At 45.2% G+C, this 13,801-nt stretch overlaps 1 protein-coding gene across 11 annotated transcripts in view; it reads right to left on the minus strand.

The window, feature by feature from the left end:
* The window catches only part of slc2a11b (solute carrier family 2 member 11b), a 97,720-nt gene extending 92,092 nt beyond the window's left edge, over nt 1–5,628 (minus strand). For 3 of the 11 annotated variants that reach the window (XM_068055248.1, XM_068055246.1, XM_068055250.1), the window contains exon 1: nt 1,703–1,778. In XM_068055248.1, the coding sequence (XP_067911349.1) occupies nt 1,703–1,731 (29 nt within the window). In that variant the 5' untranslated portion in view covers nt 1,732–1,778. Of the gene's footprint in view, nt 1–859; nt 970–1,268; nt 1,548–1,702; nt 1,779–1,820; nt 1,845–5,051 lie in introns of those variants that run through there. The other 8 variants (XM_068055244.1, XM_068055249.1, XM_068055256.1 and 5 more) reach the window with 6 other exon arrangements.
* Nucleotides 5,629–13,801: the final 8,173 nt, after the last annotated feature.

Raw genomic sequence — 13,801 nt, forward strand, 5'->3', positions numbered from 1 at the left:
GACAGAGGACAAAGGATCGGCACAACATCGTGGGCCGAAGGGCCTGTTCTGTGCTGTATTTTTCTATGTTCTATGTTCTATTAATGCCCCATCCATACCCTCCACCACTGGCACACAGTGGCAGCAGTGTGTACCATCAACAAGATGCACTGCAGCAAGCCTCCTTCCACAGCACCTTATAAACCCGCGACCTCTCCCACCTAGAAAGACAAGGCTAGCAAGTACATGGGAACACAACCACCTGCAAGTTCCCCTCCAAGTCACACACCATCCTGACTTAAACTACATTGCTGTTCCGTCACTGTCCCTGCGTCAAAATCCTGGGACTCCTGTCCTAACAGCACTGTGGGTGCCCCTACCCCACATGGAGTGCAGTGGTTCAAGAAGGCAGCTGACCAGCTCTCAAAAGCAATCAGAGAAGGACAATAAATGCTGGCTTAGCCAGCGACGCCCACATCTCAGGAATCAATAAAAAAAAATATTCTAGTGGGGTTCAGCTTGCCTCATATTAAACTGGCTTGCTTGAAAGAAAATAAGCACCCACTGTCTTCTGCTGCTGCTGAATGCCCTCTGTTCTCGCTGGCAGTCACATACTGTTTTACCATTCGAGTGTCCCTTACTTTTCTTTGGAGCAAGTCACCGGGTGGTGACCATTCCCAGGGAGGGGCAATTGGCCTATTACAATAATAGACCCACCAGCCGTGTTAGAAGTCACTTCGGATGAGGCGCCCTTACCAAAATGTCCAGCGGTTTCCTCTACTCTTGTTACTTTTAGGAGAATCCAAGTCCTAAAGTAAGACATTTTGTTAATCAATAAAGCCAAACACAGCAGTTGCTATAAATGTGAAACAGACAGCACCTGTTTAATACAAGACAAATCGGACTTGCGCTTGTAGAAAAAGTGTCTTGTTTATCGTTTCCATTGCCGCTGCCTGACCTGAATGTTGCCAACATCTGTTAATGAAGATGTGTTCGTTACTAAAGTTGAGCTTTCTGGTGAGAAAAGTTTTGATTAAGCTCCTGTATCCGATGTTTCTAAACCCTAACTCCGTTAAGCAGACTCGCTAAGAGCAGAACCGCGCACCCAACGATACAGTTTCAGCTCGGATTTGTCTGTATTTTTCAGATGTTTAATTTGTCGAAACTGTTCTGAGTCTGACGGGAAGAGAACTTACTACTGTATGTAAACATGAAAAGTTCACATGAAGAAGGTTCGGTACTTGTATGAAGTATATAACCGACAGCACCCATCTTATTCTGTAATTTACCGTGTCCGCTCGCTCTTTAGTTCTCTTCAGCAGACCTTGTCGTTCCATGGTTTCAATCCTTTTCACTTCCCCAGCTCATCGCTTGAGAAACGCCAGAAATCAGACAGTGATGCAAGCCTCTGACTTTCCAGTCATTTTTAAAACTAACTTTAAACAGACACTTTTTAGTTGGACCATTATTAAGAGAATCACTCCATTCATCGCCCAGCCTTTGGATGGAACAGCAGCCTCGGTTTACTCATGTAATTTCATTAGAAACTGACATACTCCCTTCAAATATCGCAAAATATTAAACTCCATTTTACCTCCAACTATAAATTTGAGCCGGAACTAATGAATTTTGACCCACTTATTGCAATACACGTGCCAACTCCCAGAGCTAGTCACGAATGAGCTTAATTAAGTTATTGTATTTCAGTTACAACACGTAATACCTTTCTTCTCTGAAGATGATCTCCACCATCTCGAAATTCCATTGCTGCCGACATGGCTTTGTGCGTGAGCAATTGTGTACAGTTATATATTAACATTAATAAACCTTTTACTCTTTACCTGACCTACGCCTCCTGACCTGATTGGATTTCGGACCAAACGAGCACATGTCACAAAAGTCAGTACGAAGCAACACCCAAAGTAAACTCTACCGAAATTATGATATTCTTCGCAGAAAAAGAGTCGCGTTTATATAGCGCCGTTCGAAATCGCAGGACGTCCCTAAAGCGCTTTCCACCATGTACTTTTGAAGTGCAGTCATTCTTGTAATGTAGGGAAAGCGGCAGCCAATCTGTATATAGCGAGTTCAGGATCTTTTAGGTCTTATATCAATAAACTCTTTACATAAAGAGGGATCAAGCAAAATGTGGTTAACTCTTAACTGCCTTCTGAAATGGCCACTCAGCTAAAGGGCTAACCACCACCTGCTCTGTGCAAGTAGGGATGGGCAACAAATACTGGCCTTGCCAGAGATGCAGTGGTTTTTGTCAAGGTTCATCCCAAGCAGCTCTGTAACACAGGAGTCTGTGCTCTACGGGCTGTTCCCAGGGACGCACACCGAGACAAACATCAACTGCTGCTGGAGGACTATCAATTCGGTGAAAGACGCCCTTTGGTCTGCCCGAAACTTGCTGGTCTTCCAGCGCAAAGAGTTGTCCACCACCGAATGTTGCAGACTGGCACATTCCAAGGTCCAGGACTACGTGTTGAGGGACGCACTAAAGCTTGGGGCAGCCGCAGAAAAGGCTCAATGGGGAAAGACCACAGTGTAAGGTCCCCCCACCAAGCTGAACGGAGGGGCTGGATCCATGGAAAACCCCTCGAACTGTATCGTTAATATTTTCATTTGCTGTAAATGTAAAACTGTAATTGGCATGACAATTGTGAAACGGAAGGGTTGTGAAGAAACTCATGACAGTATTGAAGGAAACTGATCTCCCTTGCAATGTTTGTATTTTTTGGTGCTGTTTTGAAACTGTTTGGCAATGTAATTTCTACAGATTTTTATGAATAAAGTATATTTTGGAAATAAAAAAAAACAAATACTGGCCTTGCCCACATCTTAAGAATGGATTTTTAAAAACCCTAGGGGCAAAATTGGACCTCGATCCGTTCATCTTTAGGTTACTAAACAAGACCACAACTAATAATTTTTGTTGTCAATCATATGTGACCAAAATGCACAAGACTGTCGGTCACCGTTTTGGTGAGTCACTCCTGGTGCGTGCCTGAAACAAGCAGTAGGCCCATTGCCTGTGCAAATAGTGGGCCCAACACCCACTTATGACCTCTCTGCTGAATTGTATTGTGACTCATTGCAGCTTGAGTCTTGTGATCAGTTTCCTTAAGCCTTGAAGCAACCAAAACAGTCGTCTTTTACTTACCTGAATGCAGAATCAGGAGGAACCTGGCACCATATTGAAATTGCTGCTGCCAGCCATTGCTTGCTCTCCTCCCAATCTCCATCCCCTTCCCAGATGTACCATCGGTCCAGTTCTGGTATCTCTGCTGGTCAACTTTTATTGTCTTCAGGATCATTGCACTACTTTCAGGGTGGTGGATGGGGGAGGCATACCCTAATGTTGCAGGTGGATCAATTTCATGTGCTGCTCCACTGGTCCTCTTGTGCATCAGTTCCACTGCAGTTGTCCTTTGAGGCGCAAACTAATATTTACTTTTTAGGGCTATTTAGGAAACAACTGGATGCTACAATGAAGATAGTAACTGCTAACTCTTTCTGGATCAACCAAATGGTATTTCTCATCTTTTTCAAATTTGTTGCAAACCCCTTTTCGAAAAGATAGTGCCTGTTAGCATTGTAGATATTTCCATTGTTATTCAACAATGGAAGTAATGTGGTAGAAAGGCAACAGATACAGAATCTACAGTCAGAGCAATAAGTATTTTGAAAACCTGTCTTCTGGAAAATCAGTGAACAGCAGACAGCAGGCAAGGGTTGGTGTTTGCAGGGGGCAGGATGGGGGGGATGCTTTGGGAATAGGAAAAAGGACATGAGGATGAGGATAATAGGGAAGCTGGGGGTCAGAGGATGGTATAGAAAGTTTAGGCTAAAAGGGGGAAGAAGTAAAGAGGAAAGTGACAAAGATAGGGAGTAGGGAAAAGTAGGATTTGGAAAGAAGAAAGAGGCAAAAAGAGGGGATCATGGAGGGGAAAGAAACAGGAAGGCATTGAAGAAGGTGGGGAAGCAGTGATGAGAAGTAGAGGGAAAGCGGTATTTGGGAAGGAAGGGAAAGCAGGAAGGGGAGCAGAGGAACTGGGGAGAAGGAGAAAAAAACTTTGATGAAGAAGGAAATGAGGCAAGGAGATGTGGAAGTAGAAACAGTGAATGAGAGAACATCGTCTGGGGTGGTATGTGATTGTTCTCATGATTGAAGATTCTGTTTCTGAGGAATATATTGGGATTTTTATCTAATTATCAAATTAGAAGTATTTTTTATTTTATTTTATATCACTGATATGTCAGATTCAGTTTACAAAGGGTTAATTTCCAGGATCCCAAAATACTTTCTATCTTAACATTAAAAAGCCTGTTAACACCGAACAATGGGTGATTGGGAATCTCACCATGCTCTGAAGGAGAAATTGGAGTTATCAAAACTGCTTACTTTTGCATTAGTTTTGAGCCAATGGTAAGCCATTGAGCAGTTTACAACATTTATGCAAGAATAGTTTTGAATCAATGCACCTTGTAGGATTTCCTTTTCTTTTAGGGTTGTGGACAATAATAAGGCCACATTTACTTTTTATCTTGGTTGCCCTGATAATGCACTGGCTTGGTTGGTCAATTCAGAGGGCATGCAGTGTGGTGCTGGAGACACATGTAGGTCAGAGTGACTGTTCTCTCCCCTGAAGGCTGTTTGTCCACCAGTTGGGTTTTAACAATACACCAGCTTTCATGGTCATTTAGTTAAATAAGCAATGCAGTTGCATTGCTCTCACACCAGTGTGCACAGTTCTCATTCAAGATGGTAACATTGATTGGCAGCTCAGAGAGCAATGTTAACCGTGGAGCGGAGTCAACTCCCCCTTGTCCACAGCTACAGTTACTGGCTTAGTACAAAGAGGGGGAACTCAGTCCTTTCTTTAACTATCAATTTACTTTATTCATGTTGTTGTACAATGTAAGAATAAGGCTTATACACTTAGACAAAAACCTACAACTCCCCTGAGTTATACAGTTCATAACAAAACTAGCTAGAATTCATAAGCACACTCACTAGGTTCCTCTGACCTTTCCCTGTCCTAGTCACAGAATACAAAGGATATTACCCGAAAAAGGGAGAGTTAACGCTGGCCAGGCATTCCGTTCTCTCTCTCTCTCTCTCTCTCTCTGCTACGTCGTCGCCGCGTCACTCACGCAGGGTCTTCCGCTTCCACGATGGTTGATCTCCGGAGTTTTCGCTGGCTCTATGCCCAAAAAGCTCTAATCTTATCCTGTTGCTTATCTCTCCAAATCTGAACTGTGTCTTTCCGGTTGGTTTAAGCTTGATCACCTCGTTCACAGCTTCTCTTAATTGGCCCAGGCCCAAAGACCCCGGTATCACACCGTGTCCAAATAAGGCCCTTTTCCTGTGTCCTGTTCTTTGTCTTCTCCCATAAAGTAATTAGTTCAAACTGGTTTTTACCAGCACAGGCCAGTGTCCGAGCTCCAGGTTACTACAGGTCAAACAATTCCAGCAGTTTGTAACTGATTCTGTGTTTCTTGCAGCCCCTGGGCAACAGCAACTCCTCGACCCACCCTCTGGAGAAGTCAGTCTTGGGCAGCCTGAGTCTGGAAATAGAGTCTGGAAAAGATCTCACTTTAGCCACAGGAAGGATGAGAGCCTCCAGACAGAGAAATGAACACAGCCAACCCCTGACAGAATGGGTTAATACCAGTTAGCTCAGGAACTACTAACTTATAAATACATTACATATTAATTCTATAGAATAGGTGACTCAGTGAGAAAACTCTATTGTTCATTAATATATTTCATTTCAAGTATATATTTGGGTGGTTTAAAATCTCTTTTAGTTTTGGTGGCAGCAGCTTTGACAGTAGCGGAGGTGCGGAGCGAACGTACAGCTGGGAAGTCAATTTCAGAGTAAGTTAGAAGTTAATTCCCTTTTGATTTCGGAGGACCAGGGGACTGCTGGGTAAGTAAAAACTATATATTTGGGTGGTGTAAAATCTCTTTCTTTTAGTTTTGGTGGCAGCAGCTTTGACAGTAGCTGAAGTGCGGAGCGAACGTACAGCTGGGAAGTCAATTTCAGAGTAAGTTAAAAGTTAATTCCCTTTTGTTTTCGGAGGACCAGGGGACTGCTGGGTAAGTAAAAACTATATATTTGGGTGGTGGCTGTACCTGAGACACTACACATGTAGTGTCTCCCACCCACCCTCCTCCTCTAACAAAAAAAAAAGGACTCTGGTGTGTTGATAAGGTAAGCTTTTTATTTCAGAAGTTCTGTCCGTTGGATTGCTAACCTAACAAGTTTTGACTTTTTTTTTTTGGTTTTTCAGTAGATTTGTTGGGAATTTAGAATAGTGGGAATGGAGGTTAAGGCAGTTGTATGTTCCTCCTGCAGAATGTGGGAGGTAAGGGTCGCCAAGAGTGTCCCTGCTGACTGCATCTGCGGGAAGTGCACCCAACTCCAGCTCCTCGAGAACCGCGTTAGGGAACTGGAGCTGGAGCTGGATGAACTTCGGATCATTCGGGAGGCGGAGGGGGTTCTTGAGAGGAGTTATGGGGAGGTAGTCACTCCTCAGGTAAAAGAAGTAGGTAGATGGGTTACCGTCAGGGGAAGGAGAGGGAACCAGCAGGCAGTGCAGGGATCCCCTGTGGCCGTTTCCCTCAACAACAGGTATACCGTTTTGGATACTGTTGCGGGGGACGACTTACCAGGGGTAAGCAATGGGGTACAGATATCTGGCACAGTCTGTCCCTGTTGCTGAGAAGGGAAGGGGGAAGAGGAGCAGAGCATTAGTCATTGGGGACTCCATAGTTAGGGGAACAGATGGGAGGTTCTGTGGGAACGAGAGAGACTCACGGTTGGTGTGTTGCCTCCCAGGTGCCAGGGTTCGTGATGTCTCGGATCGTGTTTTAGGGATCCTTAAGGGGGAGGGGGAGCAGCCCCAAGTCGTGGTCCACATAGGCACCAACGACATAGGTAGGAAGAGAGATGGGGATTTAAGACAGAAATTCAGGGAGCTAGGGTGGAAGCATAGAGCGAGAACAAACAGAGTTGTTATCTCTGGGTTGTTGCCCGTGCCACGTGATAGCGAAGCGAGGAATAGGGAGAGAGAGGAGTTGAACACGTGGCTGCAGGGATGGTGCAGGAGGGAGGGTTTTGATTTCCTGGATAATTGGGGCTCTTTCTGGGGTAGGTGGGACCTCTACAAACAGGATGGTCTTCACCTGAACCAGAGGGGTACCAATATCCTGGGGGGGAGATTTGCTAGTGCTCTTCGGGGGGGTTTAAACTAATTCAGCAGGGGAATGGGAACCTAAATTGTAGTGCCAGTGTACAGGATGTTGAGAGTAGTGAGGTCAGGGATAAGGTTACAAGGACGCAAGAGGGCACTGGCAAGCAAGAACCTGGTTTAAAGTGTGTCTACTTCAACGCCAGGAGCATCCGGAATAAGGTGGGTGAGCTTGCAGCATGGGTTGGTACCTGGGATCTCGATGTAGTGGCCATTTCGGAGACATGGGTAGAGCAGGGGCAGGAATGGATGTTGCAGGTTCCGGGATTTAGATGTTTCAGTAAGAACAGAGAAGATGGTAAAAGAGGGGGGGGGGTTGTGGCATTGTTAATCAAGGAGAGTATTACAGTGACAGAAAGGACGTTTGAGGACTCGTCTACTGAGGTAGTATGGGCCGAGGTTAGAAACAGGAGAGGTGAGGTCACCCTGTTGGGAGTCTTTTATAGACCTCCGAATAGTTCCAGAGATGTAGAGGAAAGGATAGCGAAGATGATTCTCGACAGGGGCGAGAGTAACAGGGTAGTTGTTATGGGGGACTTTAACTTTCCAAATATTGACTGGAAATACTATAGTTCGAGTACTTTAGATGGGTCAGTTTTTGTCCAGTGTGTGCAGGAGGGTTTTCTGACACAGTATGTAGACAGGCCAACCAGGGGCGATGCCACATTGGATTTGGTACGGGGTAATGAACCCGGCCAGGTGTTAGATTTAGATGTAGGTGAGCACTTTGGTGATAGTGATCACAATTCGGTTAGGTTTACCTTAGCGATGGGCAGGGACAGGTATATACCGCAGGGCAAGAATTATAGCTGGGGGAAAGGAAATTATGATGCGATTAGGCAAGATTTAGGATGGGGAAGGAAACTGCAGGGGATGGGAACAATCGAAATGTGGAGCTTATTCAAGGAGCAGCTACTGCGTGTCCTTGATAAGTATGTACCTGTGAGGCAGGGAGGAAGTTGTCAAGCGAGGGAGCCGTGGTTTACTAAAGATGTTGAAGCGCTTGTCAAGAGGAAGAAGAAGGCTTATGTTAGGATGAGACGTGAAGGCTCAGTTAGGGCGCTTGAGAGTTACAAGCTAGCCAGGAAGGATCTAAAGGGGGAGCTAAGAAGAGCAAGGAGAGGACTCGAGAAGTCATTGGCGGATAGGATCAGGGAAAACCCTAAGGCTTTCTATAGGTATATCAGGAATAAAAGAATGACCAGAGTTAGATTAGGGCCAATCAAGGATAGTAGTGGGAAGTTGTGTGTGGAATCAGAGGAGATAGGGGAAACATTAAATGAATATTTTTCGTCAGTATTTACAGTAGAGAAAGAAAATGTTGTCGAGGAGAATACTGAGATTCAGGCTACTAGGCTAGATGGGATTGAGGTTCACAAGGAGGAGGTGTTAGCAATTTTGGAAAGTGTGAAAATAGATAAGTCCCCTGGGCCAGATGGGATTTATCCTCGGATTCTCTGGGAAGCTAGGGAGGAGATTGCAGAGCCTTTGTCCTTGATCTTTATGTCGTCATTGTCGACAGGAATAGTGCCGGAAGACTGGAGGATAGCAAATGTTGTCCCCTTGTTCAAGAAGGGGAGTAGAGACAGCCCTGGTAATTATAGACCTGTGAGCCTTACTTCGGTTGTGGGTAAAATGTTGGAAAACGTGATAAGAGACAGGATTTATAATCATCTAGAAAAGAATAAGTTCATTAGCGATAGTCAGCACGGTTTTGTGAAGGTAGGTCGTGTCTCACAAACCTTATTGAGTTTTTCGAGAAGGTGACCAAACAGGTGGATGAGGGTAAAGCAGTGGATGTGGTGTATATGGATTTCAGTAAGGCGTTTGATAAGGTTCCCCACGGTAGGCTATTGCAGAAAATACGGAAGTATGGGGTTGAAGGTGATTTAGAGCTTTGGATCAAAAATTGGCTAGCTGAAAGAAGACAGAGGGTGGTGATTGATGGCAAATGTTCATCCTGGAGTTTAGTTACTAGTGGTGTACCGCAAGGATCTGTTTTGGGGCCACTGCTGTTTGTCATTTTTATAAATGACCTGGAAGAGGGTGTAGAAGGGTGGGTTAGTAAATTTGCGGATGACACTAAGGTCGGTGGAGTTGTGGATAGTGCCGAAGGATGTTGTAGGGTACAGAGGGACATAGATAGGCTGCAGAGCTGGGCTGAGAGATGGCAAATGGAGTTTAATGCGGAAAAGTGTGAGGTGATTCACTTTGGAAGGAGTAACAGGAATGCAGAGTACTGGGCTAATGGGAAGATTCTTGGTAGTGTAGATGAACAGAGAGATCTTGGTGTCCAGGTGCATAAATCCCTGAAGGTTGCTACCCAGGTTAATAGGGCTGTTAAGAAGGCATATGGTGTGTTAGCTTTTATTAGTAGGGGGATCGAGTTTCGGAGCCATGAGGTCATGCTGCAGCTGTACAAAACTCTGGTGAGACCGCACCTGGAGTATTGCGTGCAGTTCTGGTCACCGCATTATAGGAAGGATGTGGAAGCTTTGGAAAGGGTGCAGAGGAGATTTACTAGGATGTTGCCTGGTATGGAGGGAAGGTCTTACGAGGAAAGGCTGAGGGACTTGAGGTTGTTTTCGTTGGAGAGAAGGAGGAGGAGAGGTGACTTAATAGAGACATATAAGATAATCAGAGGGTTAGATAGGGTGGATAGTGAGAGTCCTTTTCCTCGGATGGTGATGGCAAACACGAGGGGACATAGCTTTAAGTTGAGGGGTGAAAGATATAGGACAGATGTCAGAGGTAGTTTCTTTACTCAGAGAGTAGTAGGGGCGTGGAACGCCCTGCCTGCAACAGTAGTAGACTCGCCAACTGTAAGGGCATTTAAGTGGTCATTGGATAGACATATGGATGAAAATGGAATAGTGTAGGTCAGATGGTTTCACAGGTCGGCGCAACATCGAGGGCCGAAGGGCCTGTATTGCGCTGTAATATTCTAATTCTAAAAAAAGTAAACTAGTTTGTTGGCTTATGTTATGAAAACCCACATGCCAAATGGGAAATATTAATTTCATCGATTGGAACTTGCTTGAGACTGTTCCTAGAAATTCTTACAAATAACCTCTTTTAAAAAGAGTAACCTAGCAGCCAAGATGGCCACGAAAATTTGCATTTGAAACACCAAAGGATTAGACGAGAGACAGCATGACTGATTTAACCTGACCAAAACAATGGGGTGCTCTCTGATTAAAGTACCAAAAATGGCTTTGTCAACATGGTCATCAAGAGCCATTGACACCCATTGACTTTGAAAGAGCCAACCCGCTCCAAGTGTGACTGAACAGCTTAAGGTGCAGAGCCTTGAATCTCAAAGAATTTTCCAGAAGGGCCTCACAAACCCAACAAAGAAGTTTGGGAATGTCATGTGAATGTTATGTGACTACTGTGCAGCTTTGGAGAGGCTAAGCTTTGTCAGTCAGAAAGCAGACAGTAACTGGAGGCCATCAAGGGAACAGCACTCATTCTCTCTCTCCTCTCCAGTAAAGATCCAGAAAAGCCTCAGCTGCAACTGTAAACCGACAAACCAGCACAGCCAACAACTAGGTGACAAGGATCAAACCCCCTCTTTTGTCTTCCAGAGCCTGAGATGCAAACCTACCATAACCTACCATGCACGTTGCCCAGCAAGGATGTCAGGACTACAATTTCAACTAAGGACTCTGCGACTGAAATTCAGTATTTAAATTCCATTTACTTCAGTCTCTACTCTAAACGTGTTGTTTTCCCTCTGTAATCTATGTGTGTGTGTGCGTGTGTGTGTGTGTGTGTGTGTGTGTGTGTGTGTGTGTGTGTGTGATAGAGAATGCGGGCATGAATGTGTAGTATATTTTAGTATTATTGACTGGTTTAGAATGTTAAATATAATAAACTTACATCTTTCTTGTTTAAACTCAAAAAAACCTGTCTGATTGGTTCCTTGGCAATTATATTAGAGGAACAGGAGCAAATGCTCACTGAGGTGGTAAGTTCAATCACTGTAAAAAAGGATAAACCCTGTTGTGGTCAAACCAGAGAAGGTGCGAAAGGGGAGCCTGAGACTCCTTCCTCACCAGGTTGTAAAAGTTTATAATTGACCTCAGCTGACTAGAGTGCTGTTCAGTGCATCTTCCAAAATACAGCATCCTGCATACACAAGGTGCTCTCCAGAGTCTAAATCCACTCACAGGGTGACGAGTGATGCTGAATTTGAAAGAGTATCTATGGCAGACTCATGAATTTATATTCCAAATTCACTAAAATGCATGGCTATTTTATAATTCTCAGTTCTAATTTATGGTCATGTGAGGATCATATCCTGTAGATTTTTGGAGACTTGATACATATACATACAATCATAGTTTGACCTAATTTTGGACTAATCCATACATTATATGGGGAAGGACAAATACCACCACTGAGTAAATGCAAATTGTCTCATATCTTAATGCAGGTGGAATTCAGGACTGGAATCCTAGCAAATGCCCTCGTGTATCAAAAATCATTCATCCTGCAGCAGCCAGCTGAGCAGATCTGGGAATAAGGCAAACCCTATACCACTGCTGAGAACTCAATAAGGGTAACAACAAACCCAGGGGGATAGGGAATGAAGAGAGGAGGGTTTGGGTCGGAGAAAAAGAATGCCTGGTGCTGAGGACTGATACTCATGGCATTGACTGTACAGGAGCACTGCAGGAGAATCCTGGGACAGAAACAAAATCTCAAGGGAAACTTGGTGAAGCCTCCCAGTTCAGAAACCTGCCAGTGGAGAAAGTTAAACCTGCAGATCATTCAAACACAAACCAATCACTCCAGAGACAATGGGGGAATTTTAACCTGCAAGGTGTGGGGGGAGGGAGGTAGGGGGTGGGGGGTGGGGTTAGTGTGTGGTGGGGGTTCAAGTGTCAATAAGTGCAGAGGGTTAAAACAGTGTATCAGAAACCCAACATCATCCTGCTCTCTTTTGCATTTAACTGGTGCGCATTTGGAGACGTGCAGGAAATGCCCAGGTTGATGGATGCTTGGCTGCAGACTTCTTTGGTTGATGACAAAGACCTTGTTTCAATATCTCAGATGGGGAATTTTCAAAGGCCACTTTTTTGTCTCTGTCCCTAGATAGTTTTGAAAGTTGGCATTTGGCTTCTTCTCAGCTGGAATAGATCTTTCATCCTCCTGGCTGTCTCTGCTCTGGCTTTCTGCACAGAAAAGTCTCTTTTTAAAAAAAAACCTCATGAGGCTTTGTTTCTGTCAGGTGACCAAAGTTGCTCTACCCTGGTGTTTTCATACAACGTTACTGAAAATGTGGTTATTGTTAGACAATGGTGTTTGAATGTTTCTCATCTTGATAGAGTGGTGTTTGGTCACACCTATTATCCTGATTTTGAGTCTGGAGACTCTATGGGCTGGATTTTGTTCCCAGCCTGACGTCTGGTTCCGTGGAGGGGGTGGTGGGGGTTTGGGGCGGCTGGAAAATAGGAGTGGCAGCGGCCGCCACGGAACCTGAGGCCGGGATTGTTGGGATCAAGCTTCCTGGTGGCGCGGAAGCTCTGTGGCGGCCCCTCCGGCACTCTGCGATGGGACCAGACTTAGCATATGTGAATAACATATTTGCATGAATTAAAATAAAAGCCACAGCGATCTTACCTTCAGTTCCCAATCCTCAGTGTGATGAGCAGCACTCACACACCTTCACTTTCCCGTTCAGGGGGTTGGGACGGAAGAGGAAGGGGCGAACTCTGATGGGTATGGGGGGTGGGGTGGAAGGAGTGAACGCTGCACTCTGATGGGTATGGGAGGGGAAGGGTGAACTCTGCACTCTGATGGGTATGGAGGGGGGGAAGGGTGAACTCTGCACTCTGATGGGTATGGAGGGGGGGAAGGGTGAACTCTGCACTCTGATGGGTATGGGGGGGGAAGGGTGAACTCTGCACTCTGATGGGTATGGAGGGGGGGAAGGAGTGAACTCTGCACTCTGATGGGTATGGGGGGGGAAGGGTGAACTCTGCACTCTGATGGGTATGGAGGGAGGGATGGGGTGAACTCTGAACTCTGATGGGTATGGGGGGAGAGGTGAACTCTGCTTAATGGTGTACTGCTTTCAAGGCTGGCAGTCTTTTAAAAGTGGTGCCAGTACCTGCACCTTGAACAGGTGAAGTGGTGAACAGTGTCGCCGAGGCCACCCCCGCCACGTGATTGGGGGGTAGCTGTCATGAATATGTAAAATGGCAGCCTGCCATGTATCGTGACGGCGTGGGTCCTCTGGGGGACTGCCACCATATTCCATGCCTGCCAATGCTCCGGCCAGCGGGAATATAGAATCCAGTCTTATGTCTGCAAAGGTCATTGCTAGTCCAACTGTTTAAAAAGGTAGCCATTACAATTGAATGCTTTCTTCAAAGTTGGTTCAGTCTCCAGCAGTCACTATGTATATTCGCAGTACAGGAGAGGTCACCTGACCTGTTAATCCATTTTTTTGTAGTAAAAGTGTGCCCAAAATTTGGAGGTTAAGTCATCAGTTCATCTTTATAGTTTACAATTTCTCCTTGCGTGTGCATGACGATATGTACTCTATGAA

Source organism: Heterodontus francisci, chromosome 23, assembly GCF_036365525.1.
Source record: "Heterodontus francisci isolate sHetFra1 chromosome 23, sHetFra1.hap1, whole genome shotgun sequence".
NCBI lineage: Eukaryota > Metazoa > Chordata > Chondrichthyes > Heterodontiformes > Heterodontidae > Heterodontus > Heterodontus francisci.